Here is a 27,281-nt window from a genome sequence, read left to right as displayed (position 1 = left end):
TTACAAGACGTCTTGCACCATGCTGTTGTCACTCTGCCCAGGTGAGAGCTTCTTTCAGGCTTGACTATGCACTCATGTGTGACGCACGTCCGCTGTGGAGGGCCAAGAAAAAAATCATACCAGACTGACTTATGTCAATGATATTTTTTAAAAGTGTGTAGTATGTCGTAAAAAAAAGGTGGGGGGGCGTGGCAGGTCGAGGCGACAAAGACTAACTGTGCTGTGTGGAAACTGCGACACACGATGGCTTGGCTTGTGCAGCCACTGCATAAAGATGTCTAGATTCGAAAAGTGAACAGGTAAATCTTTAATTAAATTAGCTTTAGCTCACTCATTTTATGTTAAAGAGTAATTCTTAAGATGTGCTGTACGAGATAGCTCTTGCGTCATTCACAGTAAAACATGACCTTACTTAAGTAACAAGTAACACGACTTAAGTAATCTAAATAACAAGTGACGTCGCAGTAATCAGCCTAAACTACTTTGTCATAGATTACCTTCATTACTTAAAGTAATCTAAATAACAATTGATATTGTCGCAGTAAACAGCCTACATTAGTTGGTCATAGATTACCTTCATTACCCTAAGTAATCTAAGTAACAATTGATATTGTCGCAGTAAACAGCCTACATTAGTCGGTCATAGATTACCTTCATTACCCTAAGTAATCTAAGTAACAATTGATATTGTCGCAGTAAACAGCCTACATTAGTCGGTCATAGACTACCTTCATTACCCTAAGTAATCTAAGTAACAATTGATATTGTCGCAGTAAACAGCCTACATTAGTCGGTCATAGATTACCTTCATTACCCTAAGTAATCTAAGTAACAATTGATATTGTCGCAGTAAACAGCCTACATTAGTCGGTCATAGATTACCTTCATTACCCTAAGTAATCTAAGTAACAATTGATATTGTCGCAGTAAACAGCCTACATTAGTCGGTCATAGATTACCTTCATTACCCTAAGTAATCTAAGTAACAATTGATATAGTCGCAGTAAACAGCCTACATTAGTCGGTCATATATTACCCTCATTACTCTAAGTAATCTAAGTAACAATTGATATAGTCGCAGTAAACAGTCTACATTAGTCGGTCATAGATTACCTTCATTACCCTAAGTAATCTAAGTAACAATTGATATTGTCGCAGTAAACAGCCTACATTAGTCGGTCATAGATTACCTTCATTACCCTAAGTAATCTAAGTAACAATTGATATTGTCGCAGTAAACAGCCTACATTAGTCGGTCATAGATTACCTTCATTACCCTAAGTAATCTAAGTAACAATTGATATAGTCGCAGTAAACAGCCTACATTAGTCGGTCATAGATTACCCTCATTACTCTAAGTAATCTAAGTAACAATTGATATAGTCGCAGTAAACAGTCTACATTAGTCGGTCATAGATTACCTTCATTACCCTAAGTAATCTAAGTAACAATTGATATAGTCGCAGTAAACAGCCTACATTAGTCGGTCATAGATTACCTTCATTACCCTAAGTAATCTAAGTAACAATTGATATAGTCGCAGTAAACAGTCTACATTAGTCGGTCATAGATTACCTTCATTACCCTAAGTAATCTAAGTAACAATTGATATAGTCGCAGTAAACAGTCTACATTAGTCGGTCATAGATTACCTTCATTACCCTAAGTAATCTAAGTAACAATTGATATAGTCGCAGTAAACAGCCTACATTAGTCGGTCATAGATTACCTTCATTACCCTAAGTAATCTAAGTAACAATTGATATAGTCGCAGTAAACAGTCTACATTAGTCGGTCATAGATTACCTTCATTACCCTAAGTAATCTAAGTAACAATTGATATAGTCGCAGTAAACAGCCTACATTAGTCGGTCATAGATTACCTTCATTACCCTAAGTAATCTAAGTAACAATTGATATAGTCGCAGTAAACAGTCTACATTAGTCGGTCATAGATTACCTTCATTACCCTAAGTAATCTAAGTAACAATTGATATAGTCGCAGTAAACAGCCTACATTAGTCGGTCATAGATTACCTTCATTACCCTAAGTAATCTAAGTAACAATTGACGTCAAAGTAAACAGCCTACGTTAGTTGGTCATTGATTAGCCAACTTTATTACGAAGCTTTTTTCTGTCTGGAACAGAACTTTATTACGAAGCTGATTTCTGTCTGGAACAGAACTTTATTACGAAGCTTTATTTCTGTCTGGAACAGAACTTTATTACGAAGCTTTATTTCTCTCTGGAACAGAACTTTATTACGAAGCTTTATTTCTGTCTGGAACAGAACTTTATTACGAAGCTTATTTCTGTCTGGAACAGAACTTTATTACGAAGCTTATTTCTGTCTGGAACAGAACTTTATTACGAAGCTTTATTTCTCTCTGGAACAGAACTTTATTACGAAGCTTTATTTCTGTCTGGAACAGAACTTTATTACGAAGCTTATTTCTGTCTGGAACAGAACTTTATTACGAAGCTTATTTCTGTCTGGAACAGAACTTTATTACGAAGCTTATTTCTGTCTGGAACAGAACTTTATTACGAAGCTTGATTTCTGTCTGGAACAGAACTTTATTACGAAGCTTATTTCTGTCTGGAACAGAACTTTATTACGAAGCTTATTTCTGTCTGGAACAGATTTTTAACACGTTATTTCTCCCACTTCCCATTCGCAGATCAAGTTGAAACTTTACACAATTATTCAGTTTTCGGAACAGAACACGAATCAATTAAAAACTGCATCAAATAAATAACTAGTCGCAATTAATTAATTAATTAATAAAAATGGAAATAAATGTTACAGTATTGAGATATACTGATGTAAATGTGGAGTTATTCCCATTAGATAAGATATGCTTTTGCTAAGTATTTTATGTTCGACCTAGACATCTTTGTACTTACGGCACGGCCTCAAACCTAACTATTGTCCATTGACTTGATTTAAACTTTGTTTGTTTGTCAAATGTTTCACATGTTTCGGATGTTCCTTCAGAGTTGAAGATAGTTTACTTCCTAGTCCAAACCTCCCGCGGGACGACGGGGGATGGGAGCGGGCAGGATTTGAACCCGGACCATCGATAAATCCAAACGACAGTCCATCTTTTATTTCAAGACCTTAATATTGTTTATATTTTTTTTTTTAACGTCAAAGGAGTCTTGTATGCATTGATTGCATGCACAAGGCTCTCTGATCCAATTTTTTATTTAATTTGGGGGGGGGGGGCTATTCTGAAAGAAGTTTTTCATGTTGTCAGTAGGTACTCTGCAAAAACAAAAACAAAAAAAAAACTTGGCCTGTAGGGATTCCGGCTTCGGTCTCTAGAATTAACCAAGCGGTTTATGCGTCCAGTCTAAACATAGGTCCTAGATCTATATCATTTATAAACAAAATTTGATTATAATTTTCGGATACAAATTTGGGTAAATAAATTCAAGTACATTATTACTAACATTATATTAAAAAGAAATAGTATTTTAGTGAATTTAATTAAATGCATTATTTATGCATGCGAGATCTAGAAACTAAAAAAAAAATACAATAGTCACGAGCAGGGGAAGGTAATTTAGTTAAGAAAATATTACTCCTCATTCAATTTTATGCTAGGGTTCATCCCCTTTTTTTTCCTGAAAGTTTTTTTCCCCAATTCAATACGTTTAATGTTACAAGTCAAAGCGAATCTATCACCCAGTATCAGGCATAGAATAACAAACAGGAAACATGAAATGGTCCAGGATGCCTGTGTAAAGTCTCTCAATGAACTCTTCGTGTTCTGTTTGCTCTATTTATGTGAATGTTTCTGTTGTGTTGTATTTATATGAGAAAAAGATTCCTCGTAATCACAACAAATTGACATAAAGATCAATAGAGCAGTCTTAGTCTTAGTCTTAACACTGAAGAATTTAAAGTATTTGTATACATTTACATTTGCATAAAACTTTAGCTGCATGAATGTAATAATCCCCTACGCCATGGCCCTGGCGCGTCTCAATGTAACGCATAGAACAGTTATAATCAACAATCTATTGATATACATGTATATTGCGGACCAAAGTATAGGGCTGTATATCTACACGGTGCTTTCATGACGCCACCATTATAAATGTCTAAGAAACTCCTTAGAGTTGAGAACGCCCAAGTCGGCTAGTTTGGAAATAGTTTTAGCACATCAAGTTCTGTTAAATTCATGTGTTTGTGTGTTAATTTCTAAATTATTTGGATTTCATCGTTTGTCTATAAAAACAATGGATTAAAATCAATTTCCTGAATATAGGATAAACAAGACTCTAAAATCGCTTTTAAAAAACTTTGCTAAGTCTTAGTACTCGAAAGCAAAGACTTGTAGTACACATTGTATTGATTTGGTCTTAACCCATGCACCACTAGATTAACTCTTAGATACGCATAGCACTTTATTATCTTCTCTTCTGAAGGAATGTCCATCGTTTATAAGATTAGATGCAATTTAGTTTTGGCGGGTGGAAAGCTTATGTATAGAATATGTACTTATAAACGTTTTATACATGTCCTACTATGACCCTATTGATGCCTTGTATAAATATTTATAACTGTCTCGATCTACGTTTTATATTGTCTAACAAGCGGTCTATAGTGAAACAGTTTAATATATCAATATTTTTAACAAGTCATTTAAGAGAACTGGTTGTGATTTTGTAATGCCTGGTCATAAGTAAACATATTTTCGGGTTGCTCTTATTTAAGAATCTATCAGCTTTGTAGATATTGACACACGTTATCGAGACGGTGTGTGAGGGCGCTGTGTGCGGGAGGAAGTGAGGGGGAGTGTGACGCAGTGTGAGGAACATCCAGAGACACACGTGGACAATGGATAGTGTGTTGTTTAAACGAACATCTTGAAAAGTAATTATTATTTGAAAACAAAATCGTAACAATTTAAAGACTCCGAAATTCCGAAATTCAAACCGAATAAAACTCAAGAATGGTGTTGCCTGGAATACCCAGGTAAGTTTGACCTTTTTATTTTCCCCAGTATGTTTACTAATGGATAAGCCTCCCGAAAGGTTTCGAAACAGGACATTTCCCAGCTGAACGCTATTAGCAAAAACATGTTCGTATTTTCATTAGCGCCTTGGTATAGTACGATTCACTTCGTCCTTACACACACACAACACAAACACACATACAAACACTCACACACACGCACACTCACACACACACACACTCAAAGTTTGATCATGCGTGTATTTTTGAAATGTTACCAAGTTTTAAGTAATTTAAAGGCTTAAAGTTTACAATTCCTCGTGTCGTATTAGCTGGCAAACTCTTCATGGATTCAGGATGAACACTGGATGGATGGGCATTTCGAAAAGGGCTCTAACGATTTCCCAAGAAATTTGACAATTTATGTATATCTTTGTGGTAGGGAGGGGGGGGGGTAGGGAAGAAATGGCTACCTAATATTAAATATGGACACACAGTTAAAACTTTGGTTGGACCGTTATAAAAAGTTTAATCGTCATTTTATTTTGAGCACGCTTTCAGTGGGATTTCCCGCACTCGACTCAAATGTTTTCTTTGTTCTCATTAAAGAATTGGCTAAGTCAATAGACTGAGCATCTTTGCGCACCTTTTTATCTAGAAATCATTAGTTAGACTAAGATCGAAGAAAGACTACATGTAGTTATTAAGTCTTATAAATATGATTAGTATAGTCTAAAATATAATATTGCCGTACTTATTTATGGTTTAATGATTGGGTTCAAGAGCCAGAATGTGTGTGTGAGAGAGAGAGTGAGAGAGAGAGAGAGAGAGAGAGAGAGACAGAGAGAGAGAAGCCTTAAATAGTTATAATGAAAGCCTTAATTTAATGTCATCGAATTCTGTATCTTTCTTTAGCAGGGAAACGTAATGGGCTGTGCCTGTTATAGGGCTTAAAGCACCATTTCAAATCTGGCGATACATTCTTGTTAAGATATTCAGTTCTGCCACCTTTGACCTCTGACCTAATTAATAAAAGAACCACTCATGTAGCTCTAGGATAGGAAAGCTTAGAAACCTTTCAATCTAGGTCAGTGACACGAGTTTTGAAAAGTACAGAATTCTTTTGTCTTACAGGACGCATCAAATTACAGAATCGACCGCGCGGAACAATGGCGTCATGTCGACCTTGTTTCATGGACTTTCTGACCATTAGTCAGTGTCCAAAAAGAAAGAAGTGTGTAACAGTCCGGAGATGAATTACTTTTTAAGATCGCTTGACCTAATTGAAATACTGGCTCCGAGTGAAGCCGGTTCTAGTACTGAGTTTGAAAAACTTGCAAAGATGATTACAATCCAGTAACAATCTACGTAGAACTATGTTAAATTACAAGGACGTACTTTGTTAACCCTCTAATCCAGTGATGCCCAACCTATTTAAATCTAAGGGCCATTTTAATTTCCAACACTAGTGTCGCGGTAGTAATCCATTAGAAAAGAGTAAGGGCCCTAATGTAGGTAAAGATACATTTTTGAACATTTTTTTTGGGGGGGAGGGGGTTTTCTATATTTTGTGGTGTCGACGTTTCGGTGGGCCGGATGGAAGCACGTCGCGGGCCGGATCTGACCAGGGGCCGTATTTTGGGCATCACTGCTTTAATCCAATGACGCATAAGCTAAGGCCTGCGGGCTATATCCAGTCCGTGACTCGACGCCATTGAAAGCAACCATGATGCTGATTATTTGCAACATTGACTGCCTTTGTAGCACTTGTGTTTTTTTGGACAAAGCAAATAAAATTGTTTATATGTTACAAATTGTTCATATTTCTCCAATTGTTCATATTTCTCCAGTGGTTCATACGTTACAAATTGTTCATATTTCTCCAATGGTTCATATTTCTCCAATGGTTCATATTTCTCCAATGGTTCATATTTCTCAAATGGTTCATATTTCTCCAATGGTTCATATTTTCCCGATTGTTCATATTTCTCCAATGGTTTCATATTTCTCCAATTGTTCATATTTCTCCAATGGTTCATATTCCTCCAATTGTTCATATTTCTCCAATGGTTCATATTTATCCAATTGTTCATATTTCTCCAATTGTTCATATTTCTCCAATTGTTCATATTTTCCCGATTGTTCATATTTCTCCAATTGTTCATATTTCTCCAATGGTTCATTTCTCCAATGGTTCATATTTCTCCATTGGTTCATATTTCTCCAATTGTTCATATTTCTCCAGTGGTTCATACGTTACAAATTGTTCATATTTCTCCAATGGTTCATATTTCTCCAATGGTTCATATTTCTCCAATGGTTCATATTTCTCCAATGGTTCATATTTTCCCGATTGTTCATATTTCTCCAATGGTTTCATATTTCTCCAATTGTTCATATTTCTCCAATGGTTCATATTCCTCCAATTGTTCATATTTCTCCAATGGTTCATATTTCTCCAATTGTTCATATTTCTCCAATTGTTCATATTTCTCCAATTGTTCATATTTCTCCAAATGTTCATATTTTCCCGATTGTTCATATTTGTCCAATGGTTTCATATTTTTCCCATCGTTCATATTTCTCCAATTGTTCATATTTCTCCAATGGTTTCATATTTCTCCAATTGTTCATATTTCTCCAATGGTTTCATATTTCTCCAATTGTTCATATTTCTCCAATTGTTCATATTTCTCCAATCGTGTTCCAATTGAAAAAAATGGTTGCGGCCCGTAACACACATGTAATAGACCTGTACGACCCTCTATTGAAAAACAGTTGGGCACGACCGCTCTAATCTCTTACAACTTAAGTCCACAAAATCATAAATGGATAGACATTTAAAACTTAGTCACTTTGAAGATTATTGAGTCATATAGGACAATCCTACAACTCTTGTGTTCCCTATTCAAATGTTTAACTCAGTTGACCTAGTTAGATCTTAGATTTACAGATTTAGATCAATATAAATATAGCGACGCAGCTAATAATTTATGACAGGTCGACACTATGTATACCACTGTTAAGCATTTCTCTACCTGGGACTGGCGTAATTTTACGCTATGTAGATGTACTGAAGTGTTAAAATGAAACTAACTGCTGTGTAGTCGATGTGAACTGAATAATGCCATTATGTCAATGTCTCTCTCTCTCTCTCTCTCTTCTTTCATCAACCACACAACACCAATTCCCAACCCATACATTAAAATCTAATTAAATCTAATCAGATCCAAATTTTTCCTATCCTATGCTATCCTTTCTTATCTTATCTTATCCTATGCTATCCTTTCTTATCTTATCTTATCCTATCTTATCCTTTATTATCCAATCATATCTGCCTATCTTTCTGTCTGTTTATCTATCTATCTATCTATCTATCTATCTATCTATCTATCTATCTATCTATCTATCTATCTATCTTATCTATCTATCTATCTATCTATCTATCTATCTATCTATCTATCTATCTATCTATCTATCTATGTAACTGTCTGTCTGTCTATCTATCTATCTATCTATCTATCTATCTATCTATCTATCTATCTATCTATCTATCTATTTATCTATCTATCTACCTACCTACCTACCTACCTACCTACCTACCTACCTACCTACCTACCTACCTATCTATCTATGTAACTGTCTGTCTGTCTGTCTGTCTATCTATCTATCTGTCTATATATCTATTTATCTATCTGTCTATCTATCTATCTCTTTCTATCAATTATTCTGTCTGTCTTTCTATCTGTCTGGCTATCTGTCTGTCAGTTTTTCTGTCTGTTCATCTATCTGTCAAGCTTTTTGTATGTCAGTCTTTCTGTCTGTTTCTCTGTGTGTCTATCAATTTATTTATTGAACATTGTAGCTATGTTAATATGACATTTATTTATTTCGTTGATATTTCTCCCCCCTCCCCAGCATGGACTCGTTGATCAACAGGGCTGCCAATGTTGTGCTGAAGCCACCAATCAAAAACGACGATTTCGTGGACAGGCTGCACTACTTCGTCACGGTGGCCATCTTGACATGTTTTGTGGTTGGCACTGGGTTGCAGGTTGGTAACGATCAAACTTACAACTTGACATGTTTTGTGGTTGGCACTGGGTTGCAGGTTGGTGACGATCAAACTTACAACTTGACACGTTTAAGCAAGACATAGGTTAGAATTGAGCACATGTGTAAACTCAACATGCGTTCCAACTGGACAAAAATTAATACATTTCACAGCTTTACTAGACAAGGTTCCCATAGTTAAAAAGCTTTTAAATTCACAGCTAGACAAGGTTCCCCTAGTTTAAAAGCTATAATTTCACATCTTAACTAGACAAGGTTCCTATAATTAACAAGATTACAAAGACAGTTTGTGTGCAAACACAAACTCAAAATAGGCCCTCGAAGTGGTCCACCAAGACAGGTAAAAAGGCAGGTTTTAATATTTTCAGAAAAAAATATCAGAAAGAAATTATATCAAAGCAAATGAAGGAGAAGAATGGAGAAGTAAGGTTGAAGGATCTATTGTGGTACCCCACCGGTCCAGCAGACCAAGAGATAGTTGAAAGTGAATGTGAAGTTAGATGTAAACCTGGCCTAACTGATGTCGTATAGTAGTTATCCGATTGATCTAAATGTTTTGGGTTAATCTCTTATTTAAAGCCTTACGGAATATAATTTATGTCTTCCATAAAAAAAAAAAAATCCTTGAGTTAAGTGTTTCATGGCTATGTTGTTTTAAATTATGTTCCACTTATATGCATACTAAATAGATTTATTCTCTTAAAAAAAAGTAAACAATTTTTTAGTAAATGTAGTAGTTAGTATGACTAAACTTACTTAATTTAGCAATACAAAAAATCTCAAATCTTTTGCATAAATGTGTTAAAATATGGTAACTAATCATCTCCCTTACTAAATAGACTTCCGTGTTTGTTACTATTAATAGTGAATAGTTGTAAAAATGGTGTATTTTGATGAAAAAACTGCTTGCATAAGTGAGTTTAAAAACTAGATTTTTCACTTTCAGAAACGAAAAAAATAGCCGTTGCATCACAACTTGGAATGGCTTAAATCTAAAATATTATGATGTCGGATTTTTAGTATCTTTTCTAGTTTACGAGATCTAATCGGGACGGATGGACAGACAGTCCACACAAAACTAAAAGTCTCTTTTCTCCTTTCAAAGGCCGATAAAAAAAACAACAAAAAAGCTTATACGAAGTGTAATTGTATCAATTAGTTTGTGTCAGTCATGTAATTAAATTCGTAATAGATCTAGAGCAACAACAATAAATCTCTGCGATTAGAAATATTTTTACAAATTGTCTTTGTTTGGCGTTATTTCATGCTTTTAGCTTTCTCAATATGCTATGACCCTACTAGTTATCTAGACCAGTTTGAAAAATGGGGGGGGGGGGGGGGAGAAAGAAAGGGTTATCTGGGTGAAATTTAGATTAATCGTTTTTTTTAAAGCATTTATTTAAAAAAAACGGGGGGGGGGGGGAGGGTAACGACCTGAGTTCGAACTTATGACTCAAGATAATTTTTAAAAAATTATTGATTCTTGTGTTGTCAGGTAAAAGAAATAATTGTGCAGAATTTCATCTAAATCGGAGATTGGGTGTCGGAGAAATAACGTGTACAGTTGATATAAGCGAGACATAGCAAGTGTAATGGTGAAGCATCCAAGGAGTACTTCGCCTCCGGCCTCACGGCCGACAGTAGCCCAAACAATTTTGTACAAATGTGTTGAAAGAAAGAATTAAAATGTTTCATACTCTTACACAATTTGACTTACTCCCATTGTAGATCTAATTGTAATCTGTTAAATAATAAATATGTAAACTATGTAAAACTATACAAGTATAAAAGATCATTTTCCTTCGATTGCTCTTTATCGTATTATTACGGTAATTATGCACCTGTTAAGATACATAAATTAATGTTATGAATCAACATTAAAATATCATTACTTTTGTAATCAATCTATTGTTGTTTTCGTAGATTTGCCAAGTGCAGATCATGCTTAAAGTATCTTAAAACCAAGACTCGGTCAATGATGGTTCCACTTATCGAAGACACTAGTTGAGTGCGAGAAGTTCGTAACTTTAAAATGAAGAGTTAGTTACAGATTTAGTCACCAGGATGCTCTGTGCACATTGTGACAAGACACGCGTTGAAGTGTTGATATGAGTACATAGTGCCATTGACAAAAAGGTACAGGTGGGGGGTCTTTGTCCATCTATAGCCACCTTTGGCATGAAACTGCATGGACATGACCAGCTTGTTGCACTGAATGGTGGTAACAAAAAGGAACACAAGTTAGATGTCGATTTACCTGTCAAACTACTGCATTGGGTTTTAGCCATATAACATACTATCATGACGCAGCAGGTTACAATAGTTTAGCTCATAATAGACCCATATGTAGAATGATCATGACCATATTGTTTCTGGCAATCTAAAAAGGAGGTCAAGTCCAATCTCTTTCAAAGAAAGAAGGAGGTCAAGTATAATCTCTTTCAATGAATGAAAAGGTCAACACCAATAGACTTGACTCCCCTCTTCGATTGACAAGTATATTATGAAGTATTGTCCCAGATTCCTTAGACAGGACAGTGGAAAGTTGCCCCAGATTCCTTAGATAGGACAGTGGAAAGTTGCCCCAGATTCCTTAGATACGACAGTAGACAGTTGCCCCAGATTCCTTGTATAGTACAGTGGAAAGTTGCCCCAGATTCCTTAGATAGGACAGAAGAAAGTTGCCCCAGATTCCTTAGATAGGACAGTGGAAAGTTGCCCCAGATTCCTTAGATAGGACAGAAGAAAGTTGCCCCAGATTCCTTAGATAGGACAGAAGAAAGTTGCCCCTGATTCCTTAGACAGGACAGAAGAAAGTTGCCCAGATTCCTTAGATAGGACAGAAGAAAGTTGCCCTAGATTCCTTAGATAGGACAGAAGAAAGTTGCCCAGATTCCTTAGATAGGACAGAAGAAAATTGCCCCAGATTCCTTAGATAGGACAGAAGAAAGTTGCCCAGATTCCTTGGATAGGACAGAAGAAAGTTGCCCCAGATTCCTTAGATAGGACAGAAGAAAGTTGCCCAGATTCCTTAGATAGGACAGAAGAAAGTTGCCCCAGATTCCTTAGAACAGTGGAAAGTTGCCCCAGATTCCTTAGATAGGACAGAAGAAAGTTGCCCAGATTCCTTGTATAGTACAGTGAACGTTGCCCCAGATTCCTTAGATACGACAGAAGAATGTTGCCCCAGATTCCTTAGAACAGTGGAAAGTTGCCCCAGATTCCTTAGAACAGTGGAAAGTTGCCCCAGATTCCTTAGAACAGTGGAAAGTTGCCCCAGATTCCTTAGAACAGTGGAAAGTTGCCCCAGATTCCTTGTATAGTACAGTAGAAAGTTGCCCCAGATTCCTTAGATACGACAGAAGAATGTTGCCCCAGATTCCTTAGAACAGTGGAAAGTTGCCTCTTAAGACTGGAAACACTACATTTTACTTCCTAGCCCTCAAGAACCAAATATCACGAGGAACATAAAACATAGTGTTTTAGCCATTTTTCTCAAAATAACCGAATTGTGACTTGACCACCTTCTTGGTCTAGTCCCTTTAAGTGTTCAAATTAATTTTAGCCATTCGTCCTTGAAAACTGAGCTCGAGGTCACACAGCAGAAGAAACAAAAACCTTAATTTTAAAAAAAATTTCTCCTTACAAGACTATGTTGTAAAACATTCAGTCAGGACTCAGGACCTAAATTTTTGTTGCCCTAAGTCCTTTAGGACAATTCGTAAAGGTTCTCACGTGTCTGACTAACAAAACAGATTCAGAATATCTGAAAACTCAGAAAATTAAGGTGAATGACAGAGGAATGGAGAGAGACGTCGACAAATCTTGTGTGGTGCCCCAACGGTCCAACAGTCTAGGGCCGGGGTCGGCAACCTGCGGCTTGCGAGCCACGTGCGGCTCTTTGGATGTGAAGCTGCGGCTCTTTAGTTCCATACGCAAATATTATTTATTTTATCGAAACCTTTTTTTAAAGCAGTTCTGAATCTTTTAACGAAGACTAGGCGCCGATTCTATCTCTCAGCCACTTTTACACGCTTTTCACCAGACCCCTCCCCCATAACACGCGTCGTCACTGTTGTCAGTAAGTTGGAAGATCTCGGCCGTCATCGAATGTTTCTATATAGGTTTTAATTAGCTTTCGACGCAAGACGGATTGGCGTCTTAACCACGTGCTTTGACTGTGACGTATAGTTTGTTGTTTCAAGTAAATGAGTTGGAAGCGAATTATCTTCTCAAAGTTATAAGCAATTTATAAGTAATGCTATTCTGGCAAGCTTTGCGGTACCACTAGAAATTACACAAAAAGCCAAACCAATTACAGATGGTATGTCGAAGACTGCTTCCTAAGTGCATCTGAGGAACTGTTTCATGATTTAAAAAAACAAACCAGAAATCTTGAAAAAAACAAACAAACAAAGATTTGCCAATATCTGCTGAAACAGTACAAAATAGAATAGTTAAAATGTCTTCAAATATTACTTATTTGCTGGTGGAAGATATTCAAGTCTCTTCTGCCGTATCACTTGCTATAGATGAGTCTTGCGACATAAAGACACGGCACAAGTTTTTTTTTTGTCAGGTATCTGTCGTTCCTAGGATTGCTACCGCTCTGGTGACAAACTAGAGGGGACAATAGAGCGAATGCTATGCAAAAATACCTTGAAGAAAATTAGATAAAATCATTTCAATAGCAACTGATACAGCCAGGAGTATGACAGGAAAAAGTAAAAGGGCAATATCGATTCGTCGGAGCAAGATAAACCAAGAAATTCTTATGTTTCATTGAATAATGCAAGGTGATGAAACGTTTTGCTTTGTGCTTGAATGAAATAAATACTTTTCTAAATTTCTAAATGAAAAAGACATTTATCACACCGAATTAGAGAACGACAAATAGTTGCAAAAATTTAATTTTATGATTGATTTAACAGCGAAAACTAAAAACAGCGAAAATTAAATGAGCCGAATCTAACACTGCAAGGAAAGGAAAACCCAACCTATGTTTTGGTAGAGGCATTGGTTTGTTTTGAAGAAAAATTAATTCTTTTTGCAGAAGATATTCAGAGCGGTCAATTACTTCATTTTGAATGTCTAAAGCAGTATCGCGATAAAATAAGTGCAACCTTTGACACGAATTACTTCAGCACAGTTATAACAAAAAATCAAAGGTGAATTTGTTGACAAAACCATTCTAGTTTTCCGAGTACACCATATCAACACAAATAGTAACGAAATGCACAGAGCTGAAAAGCAAGTTGGAAGAGTTGAAGGTCCAGAAATGTGTGTACGTAACGCAACAAAAGTGGACAGCTTTCAAAGGAATGCCTCGAATTGCTACAGTGAGGTGAAGTTAGAATTCGAAGTGCTACCTATCTTTGGATCGACTCAGTCTTGCGAGCAAGCGTTCTCTTGCATGAATATAATTAAAAGTAAAGTAAGAAGCCAACTAACAAATGAAAATTTAGAGTCGTGTCTGAAACAAAAAAAAAAATTATGATCCAAATGTATCAAAAATTTCTAAAACCATACAAAGCAAATGCTCCCACTGAATTTGTTTGCTCGATTATCTTATTTGTTGTGAAAAAACACTACTTATAAATGAATTCTTTCTTTTGTTTTCATTAAAAAAATTCATTGTTTGAGAACTATTTATAGTTGGCAAGAAACAATCTTTGTTGCTCTTTAACAGCTTCAAAATCTTGTAAATTATAATTTTTGGCTCTTCCGACTCAAAAGGTTGCCAACCCCTGGACTAGGGGATAGGTGAAGCTGAAGATTCAGCTTAAGGCTCGGACCAAGACCATTTGTTATAGAAGGCCTGAACACTGACCAGCGACGTCACAACCTGTGGGCAGTTTAGTCCAATAGATTGTTGCCACGGCACGGGTCTGATTGAGTTTTAGGATATTATACAGTTGTTAGCATTTCATAAATAAATTGATAATTTCTTGGTTGTGTTTGTGGTAAAATAGTTATTACATAAAGCCACACATATACTGACAATAAGCAGAAATAGATACATTCATACGCCTATTAATTTCTGGGGCTTGGAAATAATATATTGACTATGTTTCTCCTGGTCAGGAGTACGTGGGGAGTCCAATCAACTGCTGGCCACCTAAAGACTATCACTATGACTCATACCATGACCACATCAACAGTTACTGCTGGACACACAGCCTGAGGTACCCGAAGTATGAGACAGAGACTGCAGTAAATCAAACTCGAGGTAAGATCTCTTCTGTCATACCACAGTCATTGTATAGTAAAATCTCTTAAACCTTGGCTTATTTATGGAATAGTAGAATCTCTTAAACCTTGGCTTATTTATTGAATAGTAGAATCTCTTAAACCTTGGCTTATTTATTGAATAGTAGAATCTCTTAAACCTTGGCTTATTTATTGAATAGTAGAATCTCTTAAACCTTGGCTTATTTATTGAATAGTAGAATCTCTTAAACCTTGGCTTATTTATTGAATAGTAGAATCTCCTTTTTCTTAGCTTAGTAGCTGAATAGCAGAATTTCTTTAGTCTTATATTATTTCTTGAATAGTAGAATCTCTTTTTTGTTTCTGCTTTTTATTGAAATAGAATCTTTTTGTCTTGGCGCATTCGTTGAATAGTAGAATCTTTTTTTTTTTTTTTTGTTTTAGTGTATTTGTTGAATAGGGTCTAAGGGACCCGTGAGGCAGTACTTTCCGGCCTCTCCAAACTCTGCCCAAAGGTTATACTGAAGACACAGTTGATTGGTTCAGCTTAACGATTATTTTTATAAGGGTTGGTGTGATTCTTAACTCTAGGGTGGGAAATGTTTATGCCACCCCCTCCACCGGCAAAACAAAAAAAACAAAAAAAAAAAACAACTTTGGGCGCCATTGTTCCAAACAAGCAACATATTTTTTAAAATCTTAAAAAAAAACCAAAAAAAACAACAACAACAAAGGGGAAGAACCGCAAAGTTTACTGCCAAATATATTTCAACACTGCAGGAATAAGCTCCCTTTTGTATATAAAACGAAATTTATGAAATACCCCTAATTTGTTATCTAATAGGTTAATTTTTTAAATTGTTTCCTGCGTTGTCATTAACAGTAAAAAAGTAAAGTTACCCTTTCAGACCTTTGGTCTATAGGGCAGATGAAAGGTCCTCCGTTTCTGTGGCCTACGGTTAACGAGGATGCCATGTGGCCAGCACAACGAACAACCGCCTTTACAAAGTTGTCATTGACCCTGAATAATTATGCGACATTTGAACTTGATCCGAGAACAAGAAATGAAAGAGAACGCGTGTTCAAAACATTATAAGGGAAAATACTTCACATATGCAGCCACATCTCTCAATGAGTAGCATTTGTTTCCCCTTTTTCAATGCCAAACAAATTAATAAATTACCAATAAGTGATTGACTAACGGGTGAATGTTTTGACTGATTCATGTTTTGATAGGTATTACAAAAAAGTGTGCAAAGTTTCAACTTGATCCAAGAATGGGAAGTGGGAGAAATAACGTGTACGAAAATTGTACCAGACAGACAGACAGCCAGACAGATAGAGTGAGTTTTGTCTATTAATGTCAATTGCCTAAGGTAACATTGCTATATATAGGAACGAGTGAGGATTTAGAAGCTTGGGCGATCGCCGCCATAGCTCTGGATCTAAGAATGGTTTGACTAATTTGAATATTTATCATTTCGCTTATTTTCTAAAACTGTTAGATCTTTAAATGCACTATTTCTTTAACAAACAAACCCACATGTGGACGTCTGCTATATTTGTTAATGACATGTTCACAGTTATCGTTTCATTACGCTAGATCTCGTTAAATGTACTCTTCCCTAACAAACCTATCCATTAGATGACGTCTGCTGATGACATGTACACAGTTATCGTTTCCTTATGGGTCACGTGGTGCAAGCACACACAGTGTTCAAAGAGAGGCTGGCAGAAGAGAGTTTGTGTCATCAAGATTAAAAACGTTAAAGCCTCATACAATCTATACCTCACAACCTTAAACAAAAATCAATGTAACTGACCATTAAAAAAAAAAAAAGAAAATTATCTCTAGATCTCCCTACTTGTTTACTCGTATGGGTTTTTAAAACTTACCCAGCGGGTATACTTTGACCGACATTGGGTTATGTTTGGTCAAGTACTTATAGACAGAATTTAATCAGGTTTATTGCTTGTATTGTACTTTCAGTGTAGTTTAACGTGTTTCTTGACATTTGTTCTTTCCAGCTAAATCTAGGTTGATTATAAAAATGTTTAAAAATCAATATGTAGGCAACTTTCAATTTTGGTTTGAAGTTTTCCTTTCATTGGAAGCAGCGATGTAATATGAAGTATACTGTAATATCTTATCTTATATTATATAATACAGACGTTACTTCAAAAAAGAAGATGATTACGTCCTACGCGTCATGCATTTAGTCACGTATAATAGCCAATGACCTTAACTCCGCCAAGTCACTGGTTTTCCTGGCTAGCTCAGGCTAGCTAGAGGTATTAACAATAGCAGGCGGACCCTGGCACGCATGCGCGGCAGACGAACTTCACGTCTGCGTGACGCAGAGTAGCTACACGGGAATCAGTATTCGTCAATTTAAAAGAAAAAAAAAACTGGATGAAACAGAGGCGTGTCTTGAGAAAAACAATTTTTGTACATTGAAAAATCACCTGCATCTTTACTTTCATTTATCCCGTAGTCTGTTGGGGTACCACACATGATCTGTCGACAGTCTATCTCTATTCCTCTCTGTCTTTTGCATTGATGTTTTATTCAATGACATATACGTCTACCCGGGTGTCTAGCTATCACTTTCTCTGCCTCGCCCTTTTTTTCCCTGGTAATTTTTCCTGTAGGATGGTCTTTATAAGCTCTAAACACCTCGTGATATTGCCACAGTTTAATTTTGCTTTTTTTCCCCTGTAGAATGGTCTTTATAAGCTCTAAGGACCTCGTGATATTGCCACAGTTTTATTTTGTTTTTTTCCCTGGAGGATGGTCTTTATAAGCTCTAAGGACCTCGTGATATTGCCACAGTATTATTTTGTTTTTTTTCCCTGGAGGATGGTCTTTATAAGCTCTAAGGACCTCGTGATATTGCCACAGTATTATTTTGTTTTTTTTCCCTGGAGGATGGTCTTTATAAGCTCTAAGGACCTCGTGATATTGTCACAGTATTATTTTGTTTTTTTTCCATGGAGGATGGTCTTTATAAGCTCTAAGGACCTCGTGATATTGCCACAGTATTATTTTGTTTTTTTTCCCTGGAGGATGGTCTTTATAAGCTCTAAAGACCTCGTGATATTGCCACAGTATTATTTTGTTTTTTTTCCCTGGAGGATGGTCTTCATAAGCTCTAAAGACCTCGTGATATTGCCACAGTTTAATTTCGCGTCGGGCTCGATCGACATTCTGATTCCTTTCCGAATTTCCTCATTTTTGTGGTGAGCGTTGTATTTCCACATTCCCAGGAGACCGAATACTTTAAACTGGCGTCTAAAGGACACAATTCATTCTAAAAATGCCGGAATGGGGGAAACACTGGTATGAGAGAGGTTATTTATTAATTATCAGGTTCCCAAAAAATGACGTTTTTCATCCTGGTATCTAAATGCATGATGGGTAAAAACTCGACTTCTACCGGCGTATCGATGACGTATTCAGTTTTTCCGAGAATATTCGTAATAGAAGGCCTAAACCCTGACCTGCAACGTCCCAATCTGTGGGCAGTTTAGACCAATATAGTTTGTTGCCAAGTTGTACAGACCTGTGACGTTGCAACGAGCCATTGGTCTCAACTGCCCAAAGGTCGTGACGTTGCAGGTCAGTGTATAGGCCTTCTTTCATGATTGGTCTCGGCATTTTCCCCTAATACTGTACATAGACACCGGGCGGCAGCCGAATAACCCATCGCAAAACAAGCGGTATTTATTAAAAAGAAAAAAACGCGGGGTAATTTTTCGATTAATGATTTTTTTGGAAAGCCGCGAGTGATGACTTTCTAATTGCTGTTGAACAACAAACATCTAATTAAAGTAAGACCCTTAGTATCGATCTACAGCGCGTAATCGACTACTAAGTCTCTATCTCAAAGTAAAACACTCGTTAAGCTCCCCTTAGTATCAATCTACAGCGCGTAATCGACTACTAAGTTTCTATCTCAAAACCGGCGTCAACAGACTTAGCCGTCGTTCAGCTGTCGTTCTGCAGTCCTGACCTCACGTTATCCCCCCCCCCCCCCCCCGCTAGGCTGACCCATTCAACCACTGGGCAGGTCCGCCGAGGCGAAAGCTAAGGGTGACGCTAATACTCCATGACAAACACACGCACACTTTCATGACGCTGTGGCCAGTGAAAGCCGGACCCGCGGCGGGACTCAAGGGGGACCACTGTATCTGCTCACAAACATGATGCAGGCTCTAGGCGCTGTCCTTATGTAACAAAACATATACACGAGAAATGGGAATCAAATTGGAGCATGTCCAGAAAAATGTCAGTTTTTTAAAAGAGTAACAAAAAACTAAAACAAATGAATTCCACTTGTTCATGGTAAACCAGTAACACAGACTTAAAAACGCAAAATACCTAGGTGTTATAATAAATGAAAAACTGTCATGGAATCCCCACATTGATGAAACTATCAAAAAATCAAACAAAGCATTAGAGTTTATTTAAAAGAAAATTTCTATAAATCTAATAAGAACATAAAACTAAAATGTTATTTAACCTTGGTTAGGCCAATAATTAAATATGCATCCTCCGTTTGGGAATACCTCAAATTAAGAAAACATTAAGGAACTGGAACAGACACAAAATAGAGCAATGAGATTCATAACAAACAAATATTCACATTTGATTAAGGTAACACCTTTAGTAAAATCCCTAAATTTAGAAAGCCTTCAGGACAGAAGACTCAAAAGTAAAGTAGCAATTATACATAAAACACTGAACCATAATCTTCAAATACAAAAACAAAATTTAATAAAAATACTCAGAAAGACACAAGGATACAGGCACATTCCTCGTCCCATATGCTAGGACAAATTTGTACAAAATGCTCCTTCTTTCTTAGTGCTATTAGACCATGGAATGGGTTGCCTGAGTTAGCCAGGAAAACCAGTGACTTAGCAGAGTTGAGTTTTGAATTTAGGCACATCGGCACAATTTTGGCCATGTCGTGCCCGTAAGTGACTTAGCAGAATTTAAGTCATTGGTTAATATGCATGACTGAATGCATGACACGTAGGACGTAATCATCTTCTTTTTTTTTTTGTTGAAATAACGTTTGTATTATATAAGATAAGATAGGAAATGACAAAATGATCTAAAAAAAACAGTTTTGTTACTTCATTTGAATATTTTATTGTTTTGTTACGTAAAAAATCTTCAGATCCCCCCCTACCCTTTGTAACAAATCGTAACAAATTTGTATACATCTCCACCTCTCCCCCACCCCCTTTAGCCCTTAGGTAATATCGAAACGTTAATTAGAGATCTTACCTAATTTTTCATGCTTAAAAAAAATTTACATTTCATTAACTTGTGGATCAAGAATTCCAGAATTAATAATGGCATTAAAGCAGACTTGTATGTTCCCATAATTATTTACAAATATTCTTGAACTACGCTACTTAAAAAATTTGTACTTTTACATAAGTAGGTCAAACTAATTATGTACGTCTGCCGCGTTAATCTCCAGTATTTATAATTACCCCTCTTCTTGAATAAGAGAATGCAGACAATGTGTAAAATAAAATTGGTCGCTTTTTCAAGCCTCCTAAAAAATTATTCATTAACAAGGATGAAGATGTAATCCCGGAACTAGCGGCCATGACCTAATGTCTCCAGAAATGCTGACCTCGTCCTAAAAAAAACTGCATAGTTTATCAAGAGCCCGGATTAAAACAATGGCACTAGAGTGCTCCCCCTTTACAAGACAAAGTGTACTTAGAACTGCCTGATCTGGAAATCACTGCGCAGTCCAATTCAGATATAGGATTAGTGATCAGTTATCTGAACTGTCAAATTTGTTAAGCTGAATGAAAACAAGTATGAAAAACATCCAACACCTTTTTAGAAACAAAGTTTATATACGATAAAGAATCATCCAATCAATGTCATATGACACATTTGCATTGCCATTTATAAATGAACCCCAATTAATAAATTACAGCTGATTGGAATCAGATAAGCTTTACATTAACTCCTCTATATATCGCAAGGTCTGAAAGGGAAATTTCACTTTGAAAAAAAATAACTCATAGGTAAATTTGCTTTTATTGAATCAAGATTTATACCAGACAGACAGAGTGAGTTGATAAAAGCTGTATAAAACGAAAAAGAAGTAATCTACTGGCGTTTTCGTAGTTTTATTAAATAGCATTATGGATAATGAAACAAAAAAAAAGTAGACACGTGACTGAGGGGTGTCATGGAGTGTATATGTGTTTCTACGGTGACGGTTGGAAAAGGTTAGTGATTGGTTGTGAATGACGAAAGATAAAGAGCATAGTCGTCAGCGTCTTAGATAAGGAGACGACTCCAGATTGCAAGAGTGAAAAGAGTTAGATTTTGATAAAAACATACCATTTTAGATTATGACTAAAGTCTGCTACATTTATTTCATTCTAACTTGATCATGAAACCAGAACTACTGTCACGAATTGCACAGCAGCCCTTTCAAAACTTAAAATAATATGGAAAGTCAAAGGCTTAGCCCTCTGCACCAAAATCAGACTGATTCGCTCCCTGGTCATGGCCACATTTTTATACGCTTGCGAGTCTTGGACGCTGACTGCAGAGCTAGAGAGGAGGATCCTAGCAATGGAATAAAGATGCTACAGAATGATCCTAGGTATCAAATTCAAAGACCGCATCACAAACCAAGAGATTAGAGACAGGGTTACTGCCTCTTCTTCTTTTTTTTCTGGTACCGTTCCATGAAAGAAGGTCTTTGCGAGCCTCGAAGACCTTGTAATATAGTTATAGTGTTTAATTTTGCATTTTTTTTACGATAGTTTGCAGGTCATCATGAGGTCCAATCACTGTAGTAACCAGTTTCGCATTTCTTTTCACAAAAAGAATTGTTTTATCAGTGTTGTGCCAAGCGTCCATCAAAAGAAGGCTCAATGCTAAAGCCTACAATGTCTATGCCTAAGGCTGGCCTTAATACCACTTGTCAAGATGTTGTTACCGGTCGTTGACTTGTAGCACGAAACTGCTGGCAGACCACTAAATTGTCGTAGGCGCAAATACATCTTTACTAATAAAATGTCAAATAACTTAAACGTGAATTAAACTAAATAGAACTTTATTTATAATATAGACAAAATCAAGTGGATACAAGATAAAATAACTTCCTTGTGAACCATGCTATAGATAACTTTATTTATAATACAAAAAAAAAATCAAATTAATATTAAATAAAATAACAGTAATAGACAAAAGACTTTAGTTATAATATTTAGTAACAAAAACTAACTTACTGCCTGGTCGTGCGGTTTGCGCGCTGGACTGTCGTTCGGATTTATCGACGGTCGAGGGTTCAAACCCTGCCCGCTCCCATCCCCCGTCGTCCTGCTGGAGGTTTGGACTAGGAAGTAAACTATCTTCAACTCTGAAGGAACATCCGAAACATGTAAAACAAACAAACAACAACAACCTTTCAGTCTCACGTTCTGGAGTCGTCTCCCATAACTAAGACCAAGTGACGACAATGCCAGCTATTTTTTGCATCATATTACAACCAATCGCTAAACTCTTCCCACTGTCACCATAAAACACACACACACACACACTCCATAACACAAGGCAACCATCCACACACACACACTCTCCTTTCTTCTCTCATTCTCTCTTCTCTTTATATCTCTTTTACCCCCACACTCTCTCTCCCTCTCTACCCATCTCTCTCTCTCCGGATGTGACTCTTAAGGATTGCAGTGGAACAGTGAGAATGTGAGTGAGAGAGAGAAAGAGAGAGAGAGAGAGAGAGAGAGTGTGTGTGTAAATGTGTGTGTGTGTTGAACTTCACAGTTCACATGTTAGCCACATCATGTCATGTGACTGATGAAAGAGATAGATATTAAAGCGTCAAGTTTTTACCAAGGTTTTAAATACACATTTACTGAAAGAGGCTGACTTTTAAAAGATATTTCTATATTTATTGGCAAGCAAAGATGAATTTAACGAAGGAAACTTAAAATCCAAAAACATAAAATTTCACATTTAATTGGTTCCCTAATTTTTTAATTTATTTTTATAGGTGATGGTTTTCTGGATTTGACCCAGCCTCAACCCATTTTAGGTTTCGGTACTACCTTCTACCGATGGGTGACTTTGGTCTTCATAGTACAGGTTAGTATCAACCAATCAATATATCCTTATGTAAATCAATCATAAATAATTTAATTATTTGAAAAATAGACAACTTTCATTAACTACAAAGACCTTTACATTTCTTTGAATGTGATATAATTATTTTTATTAATCAATAATTTTTTACTTGTATGGTTTGTATATTAATCGAACGTATAGAATGAAATCTAATATAAGTTTGGGCAAGATACCAGCTTTCTTCTTATTCTAATATTATACAGACTAGATTTCAACATATAGTTGGTTTGTTATACGCTGCATAATAACTACGATTTCTCTCTCACACTCGACAGGCTTGTCTTTTTAAAATCCCACAATTCATCTGGACCAACCTCAGTGGCTCTTCCAGCGCGGACATCAAGAAAATTCGTGACCTTGTCTTGCAATCCCAAAATGCAACAACGCCAGCAGACAGGAAGCTGAAACTGGACGAGACGGTGGCGTACTTCGAGGACTGGATCACCGGTCACAAGTCTTACCGCTTCAGACTGATCGGTAAACACACCAGCAAGGTGCTGACTGTTTTATTCTGTCTGGGTAAAAAGTCTGGGAGTTACCTGTCTTCTCTTTACCTGTGCTACAAGATCATGAACATTGTCAATGTCTTTGGAAACATTTTTTTGCTGACGGTGTTTCTGGACCTAAATTACTGGAAGTACGGGCTCGTGGTGCTGAACAGCGTTATAAACAGCGGAGACTGGCAGGATCCCTTTAACTTCCCAAGGGTCCTCCTTTGTGACTTTGTTGTGGAAGGCAGCTCGGAGTCCGCCAGCGGTTCCCCGGTCGTCTTCCAGATCCAATGCAGCATGACCTTGAACCAGCTTCTGGTCAAGGTCTTCGTCCTAGAGTGGTTCTGGCTAGTCTTCCTCCTCTTCATCACCGTTGTCAACCTGGTCCTCTGGTCGGTGAAGATCAAACCTCCCTGCTCCACGATATTCTTCATCAAATCTTACATTAAAACAGTAGATTCGTATCCGATGCTGGATATCGGAATCGCCACCATGATTGCCGGTACAAAGACTCAGTTCGCCCAGAAAAATTTGCAGCGCGATTTCATTGAAAAATATCTGCGAAGCGATGGCGTGTTTATTCTGCGATTCCTGGAGCTGAATTCAGACCGGGCATTGGTCGCAGATATCGTAAGGACTTTGTGGAATAGATACCACGTGATGCAGAAATCTGCCGTAAGTTCAAACATGACTCTGAATACCGAGGTGACAAAGTACGGAAGCTCGGTTGAGCTAGATATTACCAAAACGAATGCCACGGACGATGATGTGACTGATGGTAGTAATGAAGAGATAACTAAAGATGTTGAGGACAAAAATGTGGAGCTGTAAATTATCGTACCTTTGAAAAAATGTATATGAAATGAAAGGATAGTCTATTTCTAAGTCAGAGCAGAGTTAGCTATCCTCATTATAGAGGTTATTGTAAAGAGTATCGCCCCTGACACAGGCTATATTTAGCCTTTACCGAATGTGTTACAAGGTGCTAAATTATGTGCGCATGCGTTTACGTATGTGAATGTGTAACTATGATTTATACACAGTGGACTAGAAAAGACGTTCAACTGTCAGTCTCAAGGTGTTTTCATCGCTGTATGTTGAAAACAGATCATCTCATTTCTGCCTGTGTTCCACCAACCAAATTCCTTCAGGTGTCTCGGGTCAGGCGAGTCCCACTAGCTCTTGTCCCGTACGCTTAGCGTCTGCCTACAAATCACAATGCCCTGTATTTCTTGGTCGACCCGTCATCATGTAAAGGGGGAGGGGGGGGGGTTCATTGAGGGCTCGTCTTGTGATGTTGGACGCAGTTTTGCGAAGGCAGTGGCCTATCCACCGCTAGCGTCCCTGAAGGATATCTACTTCAATGGGCTGCTGTGTTGTTCTTCAACATAGTTTGTTGTTTTGTCTAGCCAACTGACCATAAGAATGTTTTTGAGGTATTGATGAATACCTGATTATTTTACCCCCATGAACAAAAAAAAAAAAAATCCACGTTAAAACAAAACTTTAAAGAAATTTGATTTTTGTTTTAAACTAGAAAACAATGCGTTATATATCTATATATATTGTATTGTTCTTATCTTAATATCTTAATATAATTACATACAGTTTGATGTAAACATATAAACACCTTTTTTAAAACAAGAAATGTGTATTTTTAAATACTTATTTCAACAATTTATTATTGCTTTGTCAAAATTTAAATTACGCTTTTACAAATTTCTTTAAAAGAGGCATAAAGCCCAAGGATTCCTATGATGATAAAGCTAAAACTGAATAGCGCAAATTCTGAGGTTTCCTTTTTAAAAAAAGAAAAAAAAAAAAATTAAAAGAAAATGAATGTTTAACAAAAAAATTTAATTATTTAATCTTTCATTAATGGGAAAAACCTAGCGCAGCCATTATTCCTGTAAAAATTTTGCATTTGTGACTACCTTCTGACTGTCTCGTTCTGAGGCCGCATGCAACCAGGTGTATAAGATATAAATGTAACTACGATATTCTCTCTGTGGCATTTTACTTCCTGTGAGACGATCCTTTCCCTTTGCTACCTCCCATGTGACTCAAGTGGCCAATCCTTGACACACAACTGCGTTCAAAGGTTGAGCATGTGTAGTCACTAGGCGCTATTGAACGTTCACCCTTATTTCTACTTCTGGTGTGTAAGCCTTCTACAATCCAGGAATCCTTCTTTATGCTTACTCTCCATGTGGATCCATCCAATGCCACTATTTTCCCAACTGTTAGTGTCGATTTTGAAAAGCTTCTTGTCGCGTTTATACGTCAGTTTATCTTAAAAGTTAATGATCAGCGGTTCTCCTAGTGGCGCATCCAGGGGGGAGGGAGGGGGGAGAATTGGAAAATCCCCCGGGGCCCTCACTTGATGTTAAGGTCATCTGTTTCTACGGCAAACGGTTAACGAGTAGGGTGTTATGTTGCCAGTCTTCACCGAGATTCAAACCCAGGATCACAGGTTCAGAAGCTGAGCGCTTAACCACTAGACCACCCCGCGTTCCAAGAACTACAATATTGCTGAATAATAAAGTAATATTAAGCACAACTACAGACGTGTAGAGTCTAACGATAGATAACTGCTGATTTTGTGTTGATTTTTTTAGGAATGTGTTAAACTTGTTTAAAACTGTAATTGGAAATAATTGACAATCTAAATTACCAGAAATAATGAACAATTACTGATTAACTTTGAAGTATAAGAAAATCTTCTAAGGTTGTCTTAGATTTCTGGTAAGCCCTTCAAAGATCAACTCAAGCGCCATTTCGCCCTCATTGGCATAGAGGAAAGTAGCCGGCAGCAGATGGCCTCTGAAAGAGATAAAGAACTCTCACAAAGGCTGCGGGACAAACATTTGAGACTTAAAGAAAAGACATTATTGAAGACAGACGCAGGATTCGGAAAGAAAACGCAAATAGACAGCCGGCGGACAACGGCTTTGTCTGCACGAGATGCGGAAAAATATGTAGGTCGCAACTGAGTTTGCGTAGTCATGTGAAACACTGCACACATCCTTAATCTTCGGTTTTGAAGACATTGCCATTGCTATTATAGTACTTTGTAAATACTCAGGTGGGGGTGGGGGGATGTGAGATGACACTGGTGGAGCTCAGATTGCTACTCGGAGATCCTCGTTCTTTGAGCTGAACAGTAAAAACTCAGTCATTCGTTTAATTGCGAATTATTTAATAATTCATGAACTGAAGCAGGTACATATCTGTTGTTAGCGGTCCTTGCCTTGTAGCACCAAACTGCTGGTAGACAACTAAACCGTAAGCGTAAAAATCTTAACTAATTAAACTTCAAATAACTTGAATAACTTCCTTGTGAGCAAT

At 36.9% G+C, this 27,281-nt stretch overlaps 2 protein-coding genes across 4 annotated transcripts in view; one reads left to right on the top strand and one right to left on the bottom strand.

The window, feature by feature from the left end:
- LOC106080306 (atrial natriuretic peptide receptor 1-like) overlaps positions 1-27,281 on the bottom strand; it is a 90,925-nt gene that overhangs the window by 45,497 nt on the left and 18,147 nt on the right. The gene's annotated exons all lie outside the window — the stretch shown is intronic.
- On the top strand, positions 143-25,451 carry LOC106072393 (innexin unc-9-like). Of its 3 annotated transcripts, none has more exons than XM_056014383.1 (5): positions 143-299; positions 8,886-9,078; positions 15,126-15,270; positions 23,312-23,403; positions 23,718-25,450. In XM_056014383.1, exons 2-5 carry the CDS (start codon positions 8,887-8,889, stop codon positions 24,762-24,764), a joined length of 1,476 nt encoding a protein of 491 aa, XP_055870358.1. In that variant the 5' UTR covers positions 143-299; position 8,886; the 3' UTR covers positions 24,765-25,450. The 3 variants fall into 3 exon arrangements, with proteins under 3 accessions (XP_055870358.1, XP_055870357.1, XP_055870359.1); XM_056014382.1 differs by lacking the exon at positions 143-299 and adding an exon at positions 4,042-4,988 and having other exon boundaries at positions 23,718-25,451; XM_056014384.1 differs by lacking the exon at positions 143-299 and adding an exon at positions 4,065-4,988 and having other exon boundaries at positions 8,886-9,021; positions 23,718-25,448.

This window comes from Biomphalaria glabrata, chromosome 16 (assembly GCF_947242115.1).
Source record: "Biomphalaria glabrata chromosome 16, xgBioGlab47.1, whole genome shotgun sequence".
NCBI classification, from domain to species: Eukaryota; Metazoa; Mollusca; class Gastropoda; family Planorbidae; genus Biomphalaria; species Biomphalaria glabrata.
This window is presented reverse-complemented; position numbering and strand designations above follow the sequence as displayed.